This window comes from Pseudoliparis swirei, chromosome 10 (assembly GCF_029220125.1).
Source record: "Pseudoliparis swirei isolate HS2019 ecotype Mariana Trench chromosome 10, NWPU_hadal_v1, whole genome shotgun sequence".
Classification (NCBI taxonomy): Eukaryota; Metazoa; Chordata; class Actinopteri; order Perciformes; family Liparidae; genus Pseudoliparis; species Pseudoliparis swirei.
The window spans coordinates 10,702,531-10,726,893 of record NC_079397.1 but is presented as its reverse complement, the minus strand read 5'-3'; the positions used below and the strand labels follow the sequence as shown (position 1 = coordinate 10,726,893).

Here is a 24,363-nt window from a genome sequence, read left to right as displayed (position 1 = left end):
TATATACGTAATACGTGAAATAAAGTGATTGTAATGGCTGCATCACCTGCGTTTGTGTTTCTGCTCTCTGACTCTTTTATTTGTATTCGTTACCGAATGCAAGTCAGGATGAGTCAAAATTAATGTGAATTTGTTTTCATTAAGTCTTTTTTGAATTTAGGGAATTGACTGAATTCACATGTAAATGCTATATCCACGACACTGGAATTCACCTTTTGGGCCTTTACAACATAATTGGTGGAACTTAAAAGTAACGTTTAGGGACTGTACACAAGTTATTAGGTTGGAGTGGGTATTATTTTTTTGGTATTTCAGGGGAGGGTCCAACAAGTGACAGTTTAGGCTATTCGTCCAAAATGGCAGCGATATTATTTAAAAAGAACATTATTGTGTTATGCACGTTATTTTGACAATTGACAATCCCACTGCATACTACCTATTTATTGTACACCATCTTATAGTATTTGTGCACCTATGTCAAACTGAATTGAGCCTATCAATATGGTTATATTACTATTATATAATGTGGGGAAGGTGTAGCACTTTTTCCAAAGAAGACTTTAATGACGTTGTTGAGTATTTATTTCATTTTTAAAGTTAAAACATCATTCTCAGCCCTCCCATCTCTCATCAATCTCCTTGTCTAAGGTCCCTTAGTAGGCTCCTGGTTTTGGATAAAGACACATGTTTAGTGTTATCAAACTTTAAGTGGCCTTTCGCAGTACATTAACCTAGTGGCTTAGGTTGGACCAGTTAATATGTATACCATGCAAATAATGGGGACACTAATCTATTTCTCTTTGCATGTCTTATGTGACCAATGAAGACGCAATACAACTTTGGATCGAGGCTTTTACTCAGGTGAACCTCGTGCTCACTAAGAATTGCGACGGTCTGAATCAACCCGGTCCTGTACCATGTTTCGAGTTTCAGGGAGCACCGTGTAGTTCCTCTAATCGATCCCTCTGCGGTCCTCTCACACATTCGAGCGGACTCGTCTTTTGGAGGCCTGCTGACCGTTTTGGTACAGAAACCCGCAATTATTGATTAGTTCTTTTGCACGTCTGCTCTTTTGTCTCTTGCTCCTTCAGATTGATTTGGTCTGGTAAACTGATTTGGACTGCAAGCGGAGATGAGTGTTTCCATATTGAGTTTACTCGCCATTCAATTATTCCCGTTTCTCTCTTTTTTAATGACACAAACTACATTCTTCTTTTACATTTATATGTAACATTTATTTTCTTTTTCTTTTTTTTCATCTCTGGACAAGAAACACTGAAGGTAAACATTGTTTGTTTTTTGCACAAGGAAACATTACAAATATCTCTTTTGACTTCATAAGTTATCTTCTTGTTTTACAAAATGTACATTTCACATTCATATACGGGGAGGTCGAGGCTTAGCACAATGGTCACTTAAAAATGGTTCCCCACTGGGCTTCAAACTTTCTCTTTGCTACAGAAAAAAAAACCTGGCTCTTTTCCTTTTCCCATTACAAACTTTATCGTCTAAAAGGTAGAAAAAAAACACAACAGCAGTGACTACTTTCACAATACAGCAACTTCAAAAAGGGACACCAACAGTCAAGCTGAAGGGACAAAGTAAACTTTCAAGAGCCTCCTCTTGTATTTACAAATGTAGTGGCACCAATACACCGCCCTGGAGGACTCCCCAATGTTTAGAAAATCACTCTTAACAGCTGGTCCACTTTAACCACACATGATAATTAAACCTGAGTTGATGTGCAGCAGTTGGGTGGCACAGTGGGATGAAACGAATACAATCCTATATTAATTTTTTTGACATTCATCTAGATTCTAAGAGAACAAGGCTTAATGACCCTAACCCTCACCCTATGAGGATGAACATTCAACACATTTTCTGATGCCCCATTTTGACATTGTCTCAACATGTTTGCGGTTCGAAATATTACCACAACTGGGAGGCATGCCAAGACGACGCTTAGGTGGCGGCGGGACAGATTTGACTCAACAAAAAATAAAACAGAAAGACAATAAAAAATTTGGTATCTTTCAAATAACTTATATAATGGAATTACAGAGGCAACAACAAATAATGATATATTACAATAGGGCATTTTAAATTTAAATATTTCTTTTGTGGAATGTACAGGAGGAAAAATGTACCATATGGATTTTAGACAAATGTAAAGACTGCTGCTGGGAAGAATGTTGGTAATTGTCAACGGCAATAGAGTCAAAGCTAAGATCATAGGCCATGCTACACATGGGCACATATCATGTGATGTAAAACAAGAGTGCGATTTTTTGGCAAACGCATTTCACCAAAATGTCAAATTATTCCTTATACAAGGTAGTGGCAGTGCACGACTTCCAAATGATCTTTGGATTCTGTCGATTTTATGAAATAAGGAGACAAATTGCCAAAATGAAAATCTGTCCAACACATCATACAATTTAAACTCTCACTGTTTATTTCTGTCAATCAAAACACTTTTAGAAGTTATTATTTGGATGCTGTAATTTCTTTAACATACTGGAATCAAACTTTTAAAAAATGATGACTTAATAAACCTGAAGTCTCCTTCCACCAGACTGCCTGCGCTGCATCTCAACCCAGTGTGACTGGCTGAGCAGTGTAGCCTGTATGAATGCAGAATAATGATGGAGAGAAGAGAGAAAATATACACACACACATAAAGTTTCTGAGGCTGCGACTCTGTTTTTAGACAAGCGGAACTCTTCGTGTCCACCGACATGGCTCGAAAAAAGTGCTAAATAAAAAATGAAGTTCTGTGTCTGGCCATGAGCATTTTAGTTTCATTTCATTCCTGTCTCTCGCAACAAATCATACCCTCAGCTCATACGCTAAATGTCTGGGATGCAAATAACTCTTAAAATCATATGCATGGTCTATGCACATCGACAAACAAATAACATTATCACAAACGCTTTGATACATTACAGAAATACAAATTCAGTCCATAAAAAAATTAATCAGCAGTGTAAACCATTGCACCGTCGCTCATATTCCCAGCCTAATATGTCACTGCATGCACTGACAACATCACTACATCCAAACTCAGAACATTGTTACCGCCAGACCTGACGGGATCGAGCATGTAAAGCGTATGAAACATGCAAACCATGTTAAAGCGAACAAAAGGTTTCCGTTCTTTTCCTCCGTCAAACTTTTGTCCAGGTTGACTTTGATTGTATTTCGTGATCATTATTAATTTAATTGAATCCTCCCTGCTGCAGGGAATATTTGTCCCTTCATAATTCCATACATCGTGGCTGCATGGTTCATGATGTGGGCTAGTCTAAAGTGCGAGTCATCTCATCTAATGATTCGTCTTGTGAGGTTGGCCACTTTTTTATTAAACTAAAGTAATAATACAATACTGATTTAAAAGGTTTTAGTTTCACATTTTGGGAAAACTAATTGGTTTTCTTGCCGAGAGTTAGTGAGAAAATTGCGTTAAATACGATGCGACAACCAGGAGACCGTTAGCTGAGCGAGATGTGAAACTAACGATCCTAGCAGCACTTGTGAAACTCACAGGCAAACATGAAATAGTTTTTTGTTTAATTCAGACAAAATATGTGGTGTAATGTGTTAACTTTTAGATAACTTTTGTTTTAACTTTGGACGGAAGTAAGCTAGCTCCCGCTGTTTCCAAACTTTAGATAAAATAAGCTCACGGTCTCCTAAGTGGTATCAAACTTCTCATCTAACTCAGAACTAAAGCCAGACTTTTACCCTACATGATGACATAGAGAAGTTTCATGAATATTTTCTGATCATAATAAAAACACCATAACCATGACTGCTATTCACCAACTTAATGCAGCTAAGACCAACAGATTCATTTTAAAAAGAAACATTTTTAAGACTTCATATCAGATGAAATGACTTGTAATAGTGAACATCTTTTTCTGTGCAGATGTTACATGATGCCAATTTTCTAATTACACTTGTGTCATTCATACAGAGCGCTCACCCTGATTTGCCTCACCACTGTGGAGGTGGTCAACATCAGGTCCTCGTGTCTTTTTCTTCTGCGTCCACATTCTTAGAAACATGGATGTTCACCATGCACCCCACCCCACAACCCGCCACGTGATCAAATAAGTCTGGCTTCCTGGGCTCACACTAGCTGAAAGCCACGAAGAAATACAAATGAATTGTGCTCAGATTGGGTCGAACCAAAATCTCGTCGCTGCAATCAGTCCGTGATCTAAAAAACAATCTGGAAGCAGTTCTTCAGCAAGCGAGTCCTTCAAAGCCACGCTATGGCCAAACAGAGTACGCAGCTGACCCGTCAGCTCGGTCCACGGTCACGAGAAGAAGGAGGTTTGTCTTTTCACAAACAAGTTGAGTGTACAGTACGGGAGAAGAGGGGAGGACTTAAAGAGTGGCAGGAAGAGGGGATATGTGAAGCACTGCAAGAGAATTAAGTAGGACAGAAAGTCAAGAGGTCTTTTCCTCATTTTGGAAGTACATTCATCTATTAGGGCTTTCACGTCCCTGCAGGAGTTCAGGGTCAATCGCTATTGTCAAGATAATTTTGATTAAAATCAAATGACCAAGTGTCAATATTTTATGCTTATCCGACTTTAGCTGTGGCAGCAACATTTGTTGGTTGACCAACTCCTGTCTGAACTCCTGTCGAGACATGAAACACCAACAAGTCTAAACATCCAAACATTAGGACATCGTTAGTCTAAGGAGGAAAATGTGCAAATAGCACATGAGGAAAACCGAACGGGGATTCTCATTCCACATCAGGCCTGTTGGTCATCTCAGTCGGGCTCCTCAGGGCTGACGGTTGCCGTACATCAGGGGTATGATGAAGGCGGAGATGTCATCCCCGGAGCCCAGGCGCTCATTGGTGATCCTCCAGCCTCGGTCTCTCAGCGCGCCGCGCGCTCGCATCACCAGGTCTTGTGCCGCCATGGTATACCTGGACCACAGAGGGAACAACCATGACGCCTGTAATCCTCGGCATGTGGGGTAAAGTCATCTCCAGTCACTAGTTTGTCATGATACTCTCCCAGCTGGATTAATCTCCATTTGGCCTCAAAGAACTATCTTTACACTACAGTTATCGGACCTCCTCTGATTTTGTATTATAATTAAAACACGTGAAAAGTATATCTCTGCGCCTTCAACGATGGAGGTGACACAATGTGATACATGGCGTGTGGAGTGTGAGGAAGCGCCCAGCGTCACCACTGTAACGTTACCTGCAACATATGATGTTATCATAACGTCAAAACATATTGTGTACAATTGTGGGTATTAATTTGAGAGTTTTCACTCTGATTTGAACGTCTTACAGGCTCTTTCCCCACAAGATGAGAGATCATTTTAAATAATCTGTTTACTTGTTTTTGTCAAAACATCTTTAATGACAAAAATTGAATATTTCTGATTTCATGTGTTTTTATCTTTAATCCGTAATGTTGTTGTGTAGATGTAATATTTCAGACTGAATGCACATGTGCCATCCTCTTTGTTTACCTTCTTTCAACGTATCCATGCTTCCATTGGTGCGTGTCTTTTGCCACATGGCTATGCATTGTGGGTAACTCCCTTGAGCAAAGTCTGCATCTAATGCTGACTTACGGAAAGGGTTCATTAGGGGATCAAAATGTCTGCCGGAGACTCAAAAACTCAACGATTTGACAGCGGGATGGCCCTAAGGCTGAGGGGGGAGCTTTGTGGATTTACTTCCTCCTTTTGGACTTTTTTTTACTTTAATTAATCATAGAAATATTTTCTGCCTTTGGGTTTAGTTCTAGTTTTCTCTGCATTGCTAAATATGGACAAAAAAAGACAGACAGACAAATAAAGAAGTTAGAAAAAAAAGAAAAAGGAAACAGCAGACCTGTGTAGGTCATCAGGGTCACAGTTGGCCAGGAATGTGGTGACGGCTTCGGCCACTTCCTGGTTGGAGAGGACATCCCAGAGCCGTCGGTTCCCATGACCAGAACATCATCGGCCTTGTGCTCATACTGAATCAGGTTGTATACTTTCACCTGCGTGCCAAAACATGCAGAATTCGTCAAATAATTATTCATTAAACAATATCATAGCAACGATTCCTTTAAGTGGCTCGCAAGATCAAATACAGTCAGCGAAAGGAGCTCAAGTTTCAGGGCAGTTCTCATTCTCCGAGCGCAACTCAGGAAGCTACTTGAAAGACTCTGCTGAGGGCTGAAAGAGGACGAAGGAGACGCAGAGTGCAGAGAGCCGAGTCTCCCACGTGAACCGAGCATGAACCTGGGTATCATTGAATGAAAGATCAAGCAGGGAGCTCTGGGAGGGGAAATGTAAAACTCTATAAGGAAAAACTGCAATACATCAAGAGATGAAGGAGCTTTGAAACCAGCGCCAGACAGTCAGGCAGGTGAGCTCCAGTTCCCCCACGGAGACACGTGTTAGACTTATCGTCTCATTCTGGGCGTACGTCACGAGACGTGAGGGATGGGTCGGGCAAAAACTGGGATGAATGGTCGAAAGAAACATCTGCAACATCTGGTTCAGGTCATTAAGAGGTGGGTTGGCTGATTGTAACTGTACCAGCGGCATCGGGTAAATGGGATTATGAGACAGATGTTCACAATTCTTCACGTTTGGAATGCCCAGCACGACTTTTTTGGAGTACTTTCAACCTGCTGCTATAATCTATAACTGTTGGCGGTCAGATGGCGTTCTTCTTATCGCCGCCTTTGTTGGCACATATTCTGGTTACAACCACCTGTAGATCATTGGCATGGTGGGACACCGTTGGCAGGACTGTGTCGGGTGACACGCATGCACATACGGAGGTGTCAAAGGAAAAAAAGGGGGCTGTATGACGGTGGCCGAGTCAGCGGACGTCTCCATGTATGAATTATATAGATAATGGCCTAATATCAGGTTGGTAGCCGTATAAAAAAACCTAACCGTAGGAAAATACTTTCCCCCTGACACTGTTACCTAGAGGAGTGAATCACGTCTCCGTGTTTAATGAATTATGAGGCAGATTATTGCTTTGTTTGCCCTCAGATTTATCCTCTACAACGTCGCATTGCGTCATAGTTCAATTAAGTGTCTGTTGAACCGACTAAAGGGTTGAGGCTCGCGCAGTGTTCAGTGACTTCACTCCAGGGTCTGCATTTCATTTTGTATTAATTTACTCTATTAATCCAGGGTAATCCTTCTCTCTCACCTCAGGGCAACAGGAAAGGAACGGTTTGATGTAGATGTTGGAGTCATGCACTTTGAGGTCATGGTCACCGAGCCCTCGGGTCACACCGATGGTGGCCAACACTCGTGCCTGTAAAACACAGTCTGGTTAAGTTAACCTTCCTCACACCTTTTACATATTTCTTTTACAAAGCATTTCTGACATAAAAGCCGCTGTTAACCATGAATAAATCTGACGTTCCCGTATTAACTGACAGACCGCATTTGTTCCACCCTGTTGGCTCCCAGTCTGTCACGGCGCTATTAGAGTGGACCCAAAAGCACGACTCAGACAGGAGTCACAAAGAATACTGTCTTTGGTTGGAAACAGGCTGGGTCAAAACCGGGAGATCAATCGAAGAAGCAAACAAGTCCAAAAAGGGGCAGGGCAGAGAATCAGAGGTCAGGGCAGGCAGGCAGGCAGGCAGGCAGGCAGGGTCAGAACAGGCAGGTCAGGAATATACTCTAATAACGCTGGAGAACTTGGTACGAAAACACAAGACAATCTGGCAGAGGACAAGAGGAAGTGAGGGAGCTAAATAGTGAGGGACTAATGAGGGGATGGGCTGCAGGTGAGAAGGGCGTGAGGACCAGGTGAAGGGAATGAGGGACTAACGAGGTGATCAGAGGCAGGTGAGGAGAGTTGGATTGACGAGATGGTGTGACAGGATGAAAACAACGATTACAAAAAGGAAGGCGTGGAGCTAAACTGTTACAGTCAGAGTTCACTACAACATGTGAGCGGTACGGAGTGTCGCAATACAGCGTTGCATTTGGTTGTATGAAATGTAAACAACAAATATCACAACATGTGACTTCAGAGGTATGTGAAGCGGAAACTGGATTTCTTTTCTGATAACAATCAGATTCCACTCGTTTTCGTCACCTGCTGTTCATCAGACGACACTGTGTGGTCGTCGGATGCCGCGTCCCTTCAGTTTTGTCTCTTGAATCAAACCGGATTGATCGAGATAACGAAACAAACCGCCGTGACTGGAAATTTGAAGCGTTGTGTGCAATTTATTTGATTGCTTTCATTTTGTGTCCTCTTCCTCTCCTTCCCATCGCCCTGCAGTCCCAGTGGGGATTAACTTCCCTTTTTAGAGACGACTGTCATCTCCCGAGTGGTGTGTGTATGTCTGAGTGTGAGTGTATTTGTGTGTGTGGGTGTGTGTGCGTGTTAGATGGAGCTACTGGAGTGAAACAGATGGACTGTCTTCGTTCTCTTCTGGTGAGGGTGTACACACACACAGCGTGGTGCTCGCACATCAGAGACCGAGTGTTCGCCCACTCTCTGGGTGGCTGGGAGGCATGCAGTGTGTGTGTTTGTCAGATTGACAATGTTCGAGTGAGTGACTTTCTCTACAATTCTGAATTCTAGAGTAGATTTACAGAACTTGGAGTAGATGTGCACACACACACACACACACACACTTACCTTTTTCCCTTCCCCATATATTAGTGGGAACTTGAGATCTTCACCCACAATGGTCTTGTATGCCCTGTGTTTGAGGAAAGAATAGAAAAGCAGAACCAGACCCAGAATGAATCTTTCCTTCCTTCCCGTCGGTCACATTCACACTCATGAGGTGCATCATGGAGTGAGTGAGAAGAGCAACAGCCTCTCCCTGGGGTGCATCATTATCCACCCAGACGTAGCGAGCTACACTGGGACGGATGCTGTACAACCAACATTTCTTTCAATCAAAATGTGCGCTTTTAGTCCCCAGTATGAGCTCCAAACAATACGCATCTCATTACCGTTATTGATCAATATCTTGTTAATGAACATGTCCTGTATGTGGGGAAACCAAGCCGCCACCACCCCGGTGGGTTTTCATTCCTCGTCCCTCTTTTCGCTGCTGAAACACTTAGCGAGAGAAAGTGAGGGGGAGGGGGATCCTCGACTACAAACAACACGAAAAAACGAGTTCAGAAGTGCACGAACGGAGGCAGGCGATATGGAAACAAACTTATACAATGGGGCTCTGAAGGACCCCGCGGCTGACGCTGATGTCCTTAAACTAGCGAGATTAGACTCGCCGTCATCAGTTAAGCGGGGAACAGCAACGGCTTCAGCAGCTGCTCACAAGTGGGGTGTTTGCGGCTTTTTCTCTGTTTTCTATGGAACCCGAATGCTGCCTTGCTCAGGGGCACCTAAGAAGTGGCTGCTAAGCCCCTTCAGTGGCCAACAGTAATATATTTTTAGATCCGGGCTGTGCAAATACCCAAGGCTGTCCGATATATGAACAAAAAAACCCTATTTCCTGGCTTGTGTGTGAAGGGAAACATAGGAGTAGTGTGGCACATCGTGGCTGGCACACTTCTGCTCCTGAGGGGTGGTGTTATGGTGAAATATACATCACCCACAGTGCTGTATGTGGCTCTATGCACCAGAGAGAGCGAGAGAGAGAGAGAGAAGCACATCTCGTTACCGGCTTCCACTGAAGCCCCGGTCAAACAGCATGGTGCCCCGCCAGCACACAGAACACTGCACATGCAGGGCCACCCATATCTGCTGTAGGGTTATCATAACTATCCAGTCAGGCTGCTCCCTCATTCGCTCTCTGCTGGTCTCTTCAGCTCTGGCTGCATAGAAGGGTGTGAGCCGGGGGAAAAGGAGGGCGAGGGAGTGAGAGAGAGGCTGAGATTCAGAAGGCGGCACCTTGAAACCCCCGGTGAGGCAGGTCGCTCGTCCTGAAGCACACGTGTTGAGGACGCACGGGTCTGCTGCGTCCGCTCAGTGAGTCACCGCGTGTAAGGCGCATGATGAATCAGAAGACTTACCATCCATTCATGGTGAAATCTCTGTAGAGCATCCTCTTGCCCACCTCCTTCCTCTGGATTCTCCGGGGAAATTCCAGGTGCGTGAACTCTTTTCCCAACAGGTGGGGCTGCATGAAACCCTGGAGGACACAACGGCGGTCTTCAAGTCAGTCAAGCAGATCAAACGACGACACTCATCTTTAAACGACTTCATGACCACACAGACTTGCTGCTATTGCTCGTTGTGTACTTGACCGGGCCACCGCCATGTCACTTCTTGGCAGCAGTAACGCGTTTTGTGTGTAACGTGTGTCGTGAGCTTTCCTTTTCTTCCAACCAACGAGAGAGTTTCTCCAAACACCCTCATTGAGTTTGATTCATGAAATCGAATAAAGGAACCGCGGACGATGAAAAGGTCAACCGCCGCGCTCGCATTGGTCGATATTCCCCCCGTTGCGCGGCTCTCTCGGAAACGGATGAACTTCAGCTGCCGGGCCGATTGTGTCGCTCATTGTGTGAACACACAGTGTGACGACAATAGAGCGCCGCAAGCCCGTAGAGGAGGCAGCATTCCTTCACTAAAATACATAATAGATATGTATTCTGCATATCTGCTTACAAGCGGCTAAATGGAACTACAGAGGTTGTGGTTGGGCAAAGTAAATGACAACTTGGAAGCTTAGTAGTGGCGGTAAAGTCATGTGACCGTGGTGTGGTTGGTTTGTAGTCCGACGTTACGTCAAACTTCAAAATCGACATCAGTGGAGTTTATTTGTGAGGATTATCTCCCGAAAATCAAGAGTATCATACATTTATGAGTATCGTAAACGTAAACTGCAATAATCCAGAATTCAATGGAAAAATCCCATTGGCTTTTTGTATATATTTGTCAAGCTTCACACTGAAGCGTCGTACAGCAGACACACAAAGGCTCTTCATGGCACGCCGTTTTCTTACCAGGAATTGGAGTCGCTGTCGCTCTGATTCCGGCGTGAACTCTGTCGACATGGGAACGATCTCGTTGTTCCTCACGATGATAGCCCTGCAGACGCGGACAGCGTTGGAGAGGTCATGCACAGGCAACCTCGCATGGAACAGAATTTTTTTTAACGAACTGGCTCATGGGAATGTGGCGAGAGATTCACTTTTGAAAACGGACACATTTTGGGATGTGGAAATGAGCATGGAAGCTGTAGCATGTGCGCTGTGGAGGACAGATGACAAGAAGGTGAGCTGTGAAGAAGGGAAGGACAGAGGACACATGGAGAAGCTCTTATAGCATGGAAGGCCAAGATAGAAGTCCAGAAATAGGTGATGTCATCACGTGTTTTTTGGCCCCCCCTCACAGGTTCTTTCATTTTATTGGACAAAAGGTGAGCATACACACCTGCTGTCGCCTGCATTCCCAATGTATAGTTTTCCGAGCAGGTAAACCACAGTGAGAGCCGTACATCCTCCCGTGATGTTAAAGACTTGCTTCTCCCTCTCGATTTGGGCATCCTGTGGAAAGCGAGAGAGACGGTTGTCAAGCTTTAATGAAGATTCACTGTAAAAAAAAAAATGCTTTAACAATCTCTCACATCACAGTCAAAGTCAAGACATCCACACTGTGTGCAGCCCACGAAGGCAGAGGGAAGGTTTCAATACATCGTCTCTGCCTTTGTCTGTTTAATACACGTTCATAAATACGACTGCATGAGGTAAACAACCAGGAACAGACGCTGAGCAAGAAAATATGATCGCTGCAGACTATTGATCGCTTAAACCCGAACCTCTTGCTGACTGCCTGTCATTAAACAAGAAGTGGCATGAATAATGTAGACGGTGATATGGGAGAGGGTTTGTGTATTTCTTGAACATGACACGGTACAAGAGGCTTCATACTCATCATACATGCCCACCGCCCTACATTTCATCACGCTTGGTTACGGTTGAGTTTATTTGTGATTATTATTTTTTTTTTGCATTCCAATCTTGCAGAAACCCTGCAGACATGATATCAAATCAAACGGAGGAGAGCTTCTGTTCTTCCTCTCGCAGACAAGGTGGGGTGGTGGTGGGTTAATCTGGGTACCTGCAGGGTCCAACTTGAACTGTTTTCCATTGCCATCTAGTGGTCATACTGCATAGACCTTGGCTTCTCTGGATTTGTGTTGCCACAGAGCAATTTAAAAGACACAGTGAAGGAAAATAACAAAGAAACACTCGACTGAACGCTGTAAAAGAATCTCTTCTCTTTTGGATGAGAAAAAACAAAAGGGTTGATTGGCGTGTAGCTGATTCTTCAGTAATTAGGAACAAAATCGTGGGAAAAAAGCAAATGACATATTTAATCAGATGCCGCCCTTGAACTATACAGAAATGCGCAGTGCGTATCGGTGTGGCGTTTAGCCGGCAGCCATCATTTCATAATAAGCTCTCAGAGGCCAGATGTTTAAATAAACTGTAATTAGAGACGCTAAATGCTGCGGAGGGAAAACTCAGGTCGGATTATGTATACTAATAAGAGTGTGAGTGTGGCGCATATGTCTAATTCAGTAACTGATACCAGCTTTTGTTTATCTGCACCGATTTGCATGTGTTGGCTCATTTAGTAGCTACATTTCATATCTGCTTCGTGTTCATGCAAATGTGTACTGCATAAACACAATGTATCTGTTGCTACTGTAAAACATATCTAGACTGACAGGACATGTATTAATGTTAATATTTCCCTTCAAATAAGAAGAAGAAAAAAAGGAAAATGCGGGGAGAATATTCCATTTATTTCCCATCCATAAACTATATTTAATTTAAAATAAATATCAGGAGGTATGGTGACGTGGCATCTTCAAGGTAGATCTTTTCAAAGTGTGCGGAAAATAGTGTAGGTTCTAAAACTTCTGCTAATGAGAGGATGATGACAGGCAGGTCTGTAAATGAGAGGTTCAGCCACCCGATACTGTAATAAAATACTGAACACTTTTCTGCAATCTCACCGTGCACTATAAGCCATATAAGACTCTGAAGCACAGAGTGACTTCCCATCTCACCATCTCTTTAAAGTTCTCTAAGGTTCCTATCACAGACTCTCACCATCTCTTTAAAGTTCTCTAAGGCTCCTATCACAGACTCTCACCATCTCTTTAAAGTTCTCTAAGGCTCCTATCACCAGACTCTCACCATCTCTTTAAAGTTCTCAAAGGCTCCTATCACAGACTCTCACCATCTCTTTAAAGTTCTCTAAGGCTCCTATCACCAGACTCTCACCATCTCTTTAAAGTTCTCTAAGGCTCCTATCACAGACTCTCACCATCTCTTTAAAGTTCTCTAAGGTTCCTATCACAGACTCTCACCATCTCTTTAAAGTTCTCTAAGGTTCCTATCACAGACTCTCACCATCTCTTTAAAGATCTCTAAGGCTCCTATCACCAGACTCTCACCATCTCTTTAAAGTTCTCTAAGGCTCCTATCACCAGACTCTCACCATCTCTTTAAAGTTCTCTAAGGTTCCTATCACAGACTCTCACCATCTCTTTAAAGTTCTCTAAGGCTCCTATCACAGACTCTCACCATCTTTGTAAAGTTCTCTAAGGCTCCTATCACCAGACTCTCACCATCTCTTTAAAGTTCTCTAAGGTTCCTATCACAGACTCTCACCATCTCTTTAAAGTTCTATAACGCTCCTATCACCAGACTCTCACCATCTCTTTAAAGTTCTCTCAGGCTCCTATCACAGACTCTCACCATCTTTGTAAAGTTCTATAAGGCTCCTATCACCAGACTCTCACCATCTCTTTAAAGTTCTCAGGCTCCTATCACAGACTCTCACCATCTCTTTGAAGGCGTTCTCTAAGGCTCCTATCACAGACTCTCACCATCTCTTTAAAGTTCTCTAAGGCTCCTATCACAGACTCTCACCATCTCTTTAAAGTTCTCTAAGGCTCCTATCAAAGACTCTCACCATCTCTTTAAAGTTCTCAGGCTCCTATCACAGACTCTCACCATCTCTTTGAAGGCGTTCTCTAAGGCTCCTATCACCAGACTCTCACCATCTCTTTAAAGTTCTCTAAGGCTCCTATCACAGACTCTCACCATCTCTTTAAAGTTCTCTAAGGCTCCTATCACAGACTCTCACCATCTCTTTAAAGGCGTTCTCTAAGGCTCCTATCACAGACTCTCACCATCTCTTTAAAGTTCTATAAGGTTCCTATCACAGACTCTCACCATCTCTTTAAAGGCGTTCTCTAAGGCGCCTATCACCAGACTCTCACCATCTCTTTAAAGTTCTCTCAGGCTCCTATCACAGACTCTCACCATCTCTTTAAAGTTATCTAAGGCTCCTATCACAGACTCTCACCATCTCTTTAAAGTTCTCTCAGGCTCCTATCACAGACTCTCACCATCTCTTTAAAGGCGTTCTCTAAGGCTCCTATCACCAGACTCTCACCATCTCTTTAAAGTTCTCTAAGGCTCCTATCACAGACTCTCACCATATCTTTAAAGTTCTCTAAGGCTCCTATCACAGACTCTCACCATCTCTTTAAATGCGTTCTCTATGGCTCCTATCACCAGACTCTCACCATCTATTTAAAGGCGTTCTCTATGGCTCCTATCACAGACTCTCACCATCTCTTTAAAGTTCTCTAAGGCTCCTATCACAGACTCTCACCATATCTTTAAAGTTCTCTAAGGCTCCTATCACCAGACTCTCATCATCTCTTTAAAGTTCTCTAAGGCTCCTATCACAGACTCTCACCATCTCTTTAAAGGTGTTCTCTATGGCTCCTATCACAGACTCTCACCATCCCTTTAAAGGCATTCTCTAAGGCTCATATCACAGACTCTCACCATCTCTTTAAAGGTGTTCTCTAAGGCTCCTATCACAGACTCTCACCATCTCTTTAAAGGTGTTCTCTATGGCTCCTATCACAGACTCTCACCATCTCTTTAAAGGCGTTCTCTATGGCTCCTATCACAGACTCTCACCATCTCTTTAAAGGCGTTCTCTAAGGCTCCTATCACAGACTCTCACCATCTCTTTAAAGGCGTTCTCTATGGCTCCTATCACCAGACTCTCACCATCTGATTAAAGGCGTTCTCTAAGGCTCCTATCACAGACTCTCACCATCTCTTTAAAGGCGTTCTCTATGGCTCCTATCACAGACTCTCACCATCTCTTTAAAGGCGTTCTCTAAGGCTCCTATCACAGACTCTCACCATCTCTTTAAAGGCGTTCTCTATGGCTCCTATCACCAGACTCTCACCATCTGATTAAAGGCGTTCTCTAAGGCTCCTATCACAGACTCTCACCATCTCTTTAAAGGCGTTCTCTATGGCTCCTATCACCAGACTCTCGTGTTGGATCTTCTTCTCGTTAAAGAAGCGAGGTTGAGGCAGGGTGTTGCACGGGGAAGCCGGCGCACCTGCGGACCCACGCAGGGAAGCGACCCGGGTGAGGGTTCGCTGAGGGCCCGGCGTGTTCCCCTGGAGGTAGGGGTTGCTGTCGGGCTCGTCGCTCAGGACTGTCGGGGGCAAGGAGGCTAGATTGCGTAGGATCTCGATGACGGCCTGGAGCTGGCAGGCGATGTGGTGCTGCAGAAGGCGAGAGGCGACAACTGCCGCACCTGAGCCAGCGTGGCCGTCGAACAAGGCCCAGTAGTGGAACACCAGTCCTTCATTGTCCTGCAGACACATTTACAAAATATGTATTCTCATTATATATGAAGTTAAAGAGAAAACTAACAGCTGAATTAAATATAATCAGTCAAAACACGATATAAATGATAAAAGGATCATCATTATTCCAGCTCAAAGATGCATATCTTTACACCCATTAATCAGCATCCCACCTACACTTTAATTACCAAATCAGTTTCCATAAAGCGAATCTATAAGGATTCAAAATTCAAATTCACAGGTTTGGTTTCAGTTAGAACGGCTTTTAACAACATTTAAACAATTAACAATTAATAAACAATGCTTTACATATGCAGTGTGCCACATAAATGCTCACAGACTCGTTTCTATTCAGCATTTTACTTCGACTTGGCTTGGTTGAGCCCCTTTGTGATGTATTAAAAAGGGGACAAGAGCCATCAGAATAATGGGTTCTCACTGTAATTCTCTGTAAAAAGTGAGGCAAAAAATACAACCAAAATGCAAAATGTTCCCCACGCTGAACAACAAGCTCAAACAAACTAGCAGTCCTTGACAATGAATAAATGAATGATGTGCTGATAGAGGAAGCAACATCAGTATGGAAGCAAATCTTTGATTACTACATATTTTGTAAATATAATGACGCACGTATGCACAAATCTCATCACACCATACTCAGGCTACACAAACGTGATTTGAATAAATAAATAAACTGACATATGAAAAATACCAAATAGAAAAGCTCAATGACTAATGCCGCTGGGTGACTTGTAGTCCGTGAGTCATCTCCAGGAGGACACATCCAGGAGAACACGTCGTGACTCATGCTGTCTGACAGTGTTTGGAAGCTGCAGAGGTCGAACCTCCGCATCCCTTCATTTCTCTCTGAGGGCCGACACAGCACAAGCGCTCACACCTCAGCATGTCTGTGCCGTCACACACAACCTGCTGGCTATTACCTGACCTTGAATGCGCAATCTCTGTCTAATAAGGTGTTGTTGTTTTTTCTTCTGTAGATTTGAGTTTATTTGGCGCTTTGTTGAAAGGTTAAGAGATCACCAAAGTACTTACAGTTCATCCTAATGTGAACATGTGACTTGAAATTGAATATAAAAGAGTTTTAGATGTCACCTTGAATTTTAGGAAATCCAAATCTTCTAATATTTCATTGACAAATCGATTAGTCAACATGCAAACTTGGAAGATTATTCAATGATTGAAATGAGGGTTAGTTGCAGAACTTCTTTACGTTCTCAGGACTTCCTGATGCTCACCGTCCCAAAAGACAGAATGGAAATGGGAAAAAGAACTCCATTATGGAATATGTTGCAGAATAATTTAAAACTCAAAGAATTGATACCACATACTGCTTTCAAATATAAAATGAACAAAATGGAGGCAGGTTCCCAAAAACTTTAATGTTTCTGAAATGAACCTAACTTATTACCTTCGCATTGAAAATGCCGGAAGGTTATGTTTTGATCGCCGTGTATTTATTTATTTGTAAAACTCAAAAAGTATTGAACCGAATCGCATGAAATTTGGTGGGATGATTGTTTATTATCCGGGGACCAGTTGATGAGATTTTGGGATCGATCGGGTCAAAGGTCAAAGGTCATGAACAGGTCAAAATCTTTCGCAGAACTCAAAAAGAATTGAACCGAATCGCATGAAATTTGGTGGGATGATTGTTTATTATCCGGGGACCAGTTGATTAGATTTTGGGATCGATCGGGTCAAAGGTCAAGGGTCATGAACAGGTCAACATTTTCTTGAATCGCATGAAATTTGGTGGGATGATTGGTTATTATCCGGGGACCATTTGATTAGATTTTGGGATCAATCGGGTCAAAGGTCAAGGTCATGGAAAGGTCAAACTCTTTTTTTTTTACCATAGCACGATACATTTTTGTCCAATTGGCATGCAACTAATGCCAAAATGTTCATAATTCAATGCCCAATCTTGTGATATGCGAAGGTATGCGCTCTACCGAGTGCCCATTCTAGTTATGTTATGTAACTGTCTCTTAACTTGTATTTTCTTTTACCTTGTCTTGTTCTGTGTAACTATGTGTTTCTCATGTCTTGGCCAGGTCACCCTCGAAAAAGAGATATTTAATCTCAATGGGACTCACCTGGTGAAATGAAGGTTGAAGACGAACACAGACACGTTGTGCCACACAGCGGGAAGGACACGTCCCCTAATGGCACGTAAACGTCTCCCAGTGCTTTCCCAATGCGTCCTGTGCGCTCCACACCCTTTGTGCATCGGTGTCTCCTTACCTCTCCCAGCATGCCGTGCTCCATGCGGAGCCCCAGGCCCTCCCCGTTGGGCAGCGAGGTGCGTCTCTTGGCCGTGGGGGTCTTGCTGGACGTGGACGGAGGGCAGTAGCTCATCGGCCTCCTCCTCGCCACGACCACCTCGCAGCAGGCCTGGTCCTCGTTCAGTGCACTCTTCCCTGCGTTAATCACCCTGGAAACAAAGGAATATAAACCGATATAAACAGCATGACTCATATTTCACAGGCTTTGATGGTTTGTCGGACATGCGGAGGTCTTAATATTTAAATCCCGTTTAGGGATAAATTTATTTACCCTAGAAACAATTTTGCTGCGAGCAACAGATGCGCCACTTGCTGCGATTGTCGGACATTTGTGGTCCGAAACAAGAGGTTGAGTGAAAGCCGAACATCAGATGCTTTTTTTGTTGCCGTTGGATGAAACAGTGCTGTGGTCTTTCATGGTTATTATGTCTCTCTGCACACAACAATTAGTCCGAGCCGCAGCCCGAGGTCTCTTTCCGTGTGCGTTTCATGTTCCTGAAGAAGATCAAACGGGAGAGCTTGTTTGTGGTCTCCTCCTCTGTCGGGAGTGTCCTGATGCATCTGGACACTCGCTTCTGGGAGGATTAGAAGTCTTTGTTTTGTGTGTCACTATACATATTAAAGCTGTGTGTGTGTTGCCTTATTCTTCTTTATGTGTCCCTTATTCAACCAGGTAGACGCCAGAGAAGAGCAAAACCCACAGTTCTGTTTGAGGACGAGGTTTGAATAGAAGTGATACTACGAAAATTGTATGCGCTGCTTTGCTTCTTTGTTCGTCACAAACAGCAAAGAAAGCGCGGAAAAAAATACACGTGAGCATGGTTAAGGCAAGGATCTGGAATATAACCGGTAAATGAAGCTACATTCATACTAAACACAGAATATGCTGATTCAAAGCCTTCTACAAACTGCAATACTGTACAATCTGCTAGAGAAATACTGCATCTGTTCATATTTTAATCCCTTATTTCCAAATAATGATGCTGTACTTTGTGTTCACTGCTGACACACAAGGATGTCTGGCCTCCTTTAACCATGAGACTCCGCCCCTTTACCAAACCCTCCAAATCCCAGAGAAATAAACTTGATGTCCGCAACTTATCCACGGTTCTGGCTGTAAAAGTCAAGGTATATTGGTATATATTTAAAAGAATATAATGAAGTTTCTACCTGCAACAATAACAACACATCAACATAATTTATTTTGGATTAAAATGAACAACACCTACACTTACTTATCTTTGCCTGCCAAATAATGATCCAATAGTGATGTGAGCTGTATCTACCAATGCATGGCGAGCAAATAGAGAGTGTAGAAGCAGCTCCAGTGAGGCTGACGAGGCAGACAGACGTCACCCGAGGGTGTTGTGAATGTGTGTCGAGAAATTGACGTGCCTATTTAGAGACAAGGACTTTGGATGTTTTCTGCTATGAGGCGTGTGGTTCTTTCTTTCTCAGATGGAAAGAGACAGATAGCGACATGTTCGTGGAGAAGCGGCAAAAACAAGCACAGAGATGCGTCGCAGAAGTGACCTTTTACGCACCTATACTGTATGTTTTATATTGGGCTTTTTGCTGTTCCAATTTTCTATTTGAGAGAGAGAGAGACAAAAGGGATAAAAAGAGAGAGAGAAGTATTGTCTTTGAATGTCTTGTCTGGCTGTCCACTCCCACTGCAGATGAGGCTGTGGTTAAATGAGAGGATACCAAATCAATAAAGGGTGTTTGTGTTTGGAATATCTGGTTCAAGTGAAGCCATTTTGCTTTAGTGGACTTTAGAAATCCAATAACCAGAGAGCCCTTTTTAAAATGTGTACAGCCATATTGTCTCATCACGGTATCAAACAGCAAATTCCACAGAAATAAATATATTTGCTCTACTTTCAAACTGTCAAAATGTTCCACTGAAACACTAATCAGTCACTTCATTAATGCTGAGGTTGTACGAACAGAGGAAATATTACAACGCTCTACATCTGATTTCTTCCTCGCGGATATGGCGGCAACAGCAAAGAAGCGGTCTGTTAGATGAAGTTTTACTGCTCTCATCTCCCACGAAGCTCAATGTGTTCGAAGTTCAACTGCATGCTAAGTGCTTTGGTTATAAAGTGTCATTCACCATATACATGCGCTGTTTGAAGGGCATCATGTTACACCCAGACCCTCTGGGTAGTTCTGTGTTCACTGTCTGTTTCTGTTGTGTTGTCTGTCACTCACCTTGTCTCTCGTTTCAGACTCCTCCCTCCTTGTGTGCCGCCCTCCTGTGTGATTGCAGACCCCGCCCTCATTGTTTCCACCTGTGCCTCATTACCTTCGCATTGAAAATGCCGGAAGGTTATGTTTTGATCGCCGTGTATTTATTTATTTATTTGTATGCGTGTTATTCGCAAAACTCAAAAAGTATTGAACCGAATCGCATGAAATTTGGTGGGATGATTGTTTATTATCCGGGGACCAGTTGATTAGATTTTGGGATCGATCGGGTCAAAGGTCATGAACAGGTCAAAATGTTCTTGAATCACATGAAATTTGGTGGGATGATTGGTTATTATCCGGGGACCATTTGATTAGATTTTGGGATCGATCGGGTCAAAGGTCAAGGTCAAGATCTTTTTTTTTTACCATAGCACGATACATTTTTGTCCAATTGGCATGCAACTAATGCCAAAATGTTCATAATTCAATGCCCAATCTTGTGATATGTGAAGGTATGCGCTCTACCGAGTGCCCGTTCTAGTTCCCCTGTGTATTTAGTCTGTGTCGACCTCTTGGCTGTGTCGGTTCGTCTCTAAATGTTGCCCAGTAAAAGACGTTTGCTTTTTGAATCTGAGTTCCTCATTTCTGCAATCTGCAATTGAGTCCTACTTTCCGTGGCTCCCCGCCAAGTCGTGATCCATCATGTCCAGAGGGCTGCACGGTCTTCACTGTGACTGCGCAGCTCTGCTCTCAAACCTAATATAGTTACGCTGCACCCTCGAAAAATACATTTGGAGTTATGACGGCCATAAAACACTTTGACGCATCGACCGCTTTGGAGCTCATGATGGACAAGTCCGGGAAGCCTTTGTCTGCTTCATCCAATCTGCTGTCAACAAGCGCACTAATGTGATGACCTTTGTGTGTGAGATTGGAAGTGCCCTTGCATCTAATTTGTCCTCATTTCACCATTTGCAGGAAGACTTATCTTTAAAAGAAGAATTCTCTGTCAATCAAGTTTCAGTCGTAACAATTAGCTTTCCTCCCAAAGCTTAATTCCCCTCCATTGTCAGACATCTAATGCCTTCTTTGTTTCTCGCCCCTCTGCTACAGTTTCTGGGCCAGACAGCGGCCCCAAGGATGAGATCATTATTTGGCGAGGCACAATGGTTCCTATAGTTTTGCCTCCGTTTAACTCGGAACATCAAAGAAACAAAAACGGAGAAAGAGCTACGAGTAAAATGAAAGAAACAGTCTTTCAAAAAGTCTAGATTTACATTTAGTTGGTCAGGATTGCACCACCACCCAGGGTAGAACATTTACATATTTTTTAGGGGCAATATTTGTCCCCACTGACTGAAATCCAGGGGCAATTAAAAATATATTGGGGGCACTTTTTTAAACTTGTGAAATATCATTTAACCTTTGTTCAGAAATAATAAATATACTTATTTATGCTGACAGTATATGAGCAATTGTCAAAAAAATGGCAATAATAAGACTATTAGGCAGTGGTCTACAGATTCAAAGTATTTCTTAGATTTTTTTAAACAAAAAACAAACAGAAAACATAAATCAGACAATCATATTCAATTGTATTCTTATTTATTTGTGGCTATTTATTGTTATTATTATTTTGAAAAACTATTCACAATTATTATTTATTTATTGTTTTTTTAATAATAAAAAATTATATTTATTGATTTTTGTGTGTGTACCTATAACTAGTATAGGCAATACAGACAGGACACACACAACAAAGAACTAAAACAAAACGCTATTAAATTATCATAATTATTAGAGAAAATTATGGGGGCATTGTTTGCCTCTCCTAGTGATATCAGGGGCAACATTATATTTATTTGTACTCCTGTATTTCCGACGCTGCCCCCACCTGAATATCAGACATATGAAAACACAACGGTGCAATGGGAGAGGTGAATGGAATGATAAAACATAAGAGTTTGTCTTCAATATAAAGTCGTGATGGGACTGTGAGGAGAAATATGCACTTCACAGTGATAACGGTGGAAAGTGAACACAAAAAATGCATTTGTATACACTGCAACTGTATACACCAACTAATGATCTCTCTCTCTCTCTCTCTACACTTATCAACATATTGAGAGCCAAGATGGCTGCTGTAATGATAACACAGAAGGCCTTAATTACAGATGAATGTCGGCAGGAGCTGAACTCATTAAGGACACCGGTCCCAAAGAGAACCTTACGCCTGCACACAAACTGTTGAATAGAAGAAACATTTCAAAGAAAAGCTGTTCTAAATCCACAGATAGGCCTGTAGGAACAATTAACTTTAAGTTGCACCCTGTTCTTATCTTTATCTACTTACATTTTTCATTCGGGAGCAAAGTGATAACTATAGCAATTCCTCTCATTCGTCCCTCGGTCAACACTCAAGATTCTGTGTAACGACTCACAACGCGTATCATGAAGCCAACGGAGGAAACAAAGGAGCTATTAAACATGTAGGATCGAGGAGAGTCAACTTGTAATTCATCCGTATAGCGGAGTTGGCCATTAAAGAACCACCCTCACGCTGATATGGTGACTCACCATCGCTCAATAACAAACCAAAGAGCCAAATGCATGTTCTTATGGAACGATACCCACCACTTTCATATCAGATTATGAGGAGAAATGTGACATTTTTACCCACAATTACTTCTAGTACACTGGTGGTTTTGCACAATACTGCAGAATTTGGATGCTGACGGGGCAGCAATGACAAGAAGAATATGCTGCACAACTAAAGTGCATTAGTATATATATAGAGAGAAAGAGACTGTTTATCTGAGCCTATTAACAAGCCATCACACACACAGTGTACAGCTGGCCTGTAAATAGAGCACTATGTAGACACTAATACCCAGATGCTGCTGGTACAGAAGTGGATGCATCATCCTTTTGCACATGAACACCAGCTCGGGCTCTCAGGATGGATGAATGCTGTTACCCACGACTCACAGCACACACGTTTAAAGTGCATGCAAAGCTCGGATGTTATGTGCACATTCAAAACAATGGCGCAGATGGACGCGGGGTCACCACAGGTGCAGCTCTGCTTCCAGGCGACGCTTCTCATCTGCCCTGAGAATGTGTGCGTCTGAAGACGGTGACGCACAACTGTTGTGACGGATACCTGGCAAGCTCTGAGGCCTCCTCCTTTAGACAGGTGCTTTATTCTATCAGATGCCACCGTGATGGTGACACTCGTTCAGCAGGCGTCAGGTTACTTACTCTGCGTATCCGGTGGCCCACGGTAATCTCCTGGTTTCCTTCAGGATGAGGATGGGCCGAGCCATGTGGTCCGCGGAGCACTCGATCTCATCCGGAGACAGGCCGAGGAAGTCGGGTCTCATATATGGGAATTTCAGCGGCAGGTCGGAACCGGCGTGATCCCCTCCGCCGGAGCCGCCCCCGGCCATGATTCCACCCATGAACCCGGCCACGGCGGACTTGACCCGGGTGAGCATGTTGGTGGCGCGTCGCGGCGGGGCGTCCGTCGGCCGGTGCGCGGCGCCGCGGCTCCCTTTGCCCGGATTCCCCCCCAGCTCGGCCACGCTGGTCGACGGCAGCCTCGATGGAGAACAAGAGGCGGAGGAGGAGGAGGAGGAAGAGGAAGAGGAGGAGGAGGACCTCAGACGGTTAAAGCTTCATTCATCCAGAGACAACAGCCGCAGCCGGAGGAGAGGATGATGCGTTAGGTGGAGCCCTGCACACCCATGGAGAGTCATTGATAACAGCTCGGCCGTCGTGAACGCGGAAATACAGTGAAGAAGATTAACGGGTCATGTGATGCAGCCATGGATGCACACTGCAAAAAAAGAAGAATATTCCATGTTTTTGACAAAGCCCACTAGTAAATATATATATATATATATATATATATATATATATAAAAAGAAAAGCAAAAAAGAATATATATATATATACACATATATATATATATATATATTCTTTTTTTATTTTTTTAAAGCAGAAAGTAATATCATATTATAATATATAAAATAATGACATACACATATAAATATAAAAAAGCCAGTGGTGTGGGATACATCTTTTCTTTTATGGTAATTTTAATTCCCGAGTCATATTAAGAAAGCTCTATTTAGATTATAATAACGCATTATATGATCTATGCATACAAAACCAGACTTAAACCTTCTGCTAACTAAAGGCAAGGCTGATATTTTTT

At 43.0% G+C, this 24,363-nt stretch overlaps 1 protein-coding gene across 1 annotated transcript; it reads right to left on the bottom strand.

Annotated features, from left to right (window-relative positions):
- Window positions 1-1,233: 1,233 nt before the first annotated feature.
- Window positions 1,234-23,877, bottom strand: LOC130200723 (protein phosphatase 1H-like). The gene is given in 11 exon segments (XM_056425221.1): window positions 1,234-4,948; window positions 5,876-5,957; window positions 5,960-6,026; window positions 7,202-7,309; window positions 8,657-8,720; window positions 10,006-10,124; window positions 10,942-11,026; window positions 11,372-11,484; window positions 15,277-15,648; window positions 17,908-18,097; window positions 23,406-23,877. Coding segments are annotated over 11 exon segments (1,584 nt in total). The 5' UTR covers window positions 23,642-23,877; the 3' UTR covers window positions 1,234-4,800.
- Between the last annotated feature and the right edge of the window lie 486 nt (window positions 23,878-24,363).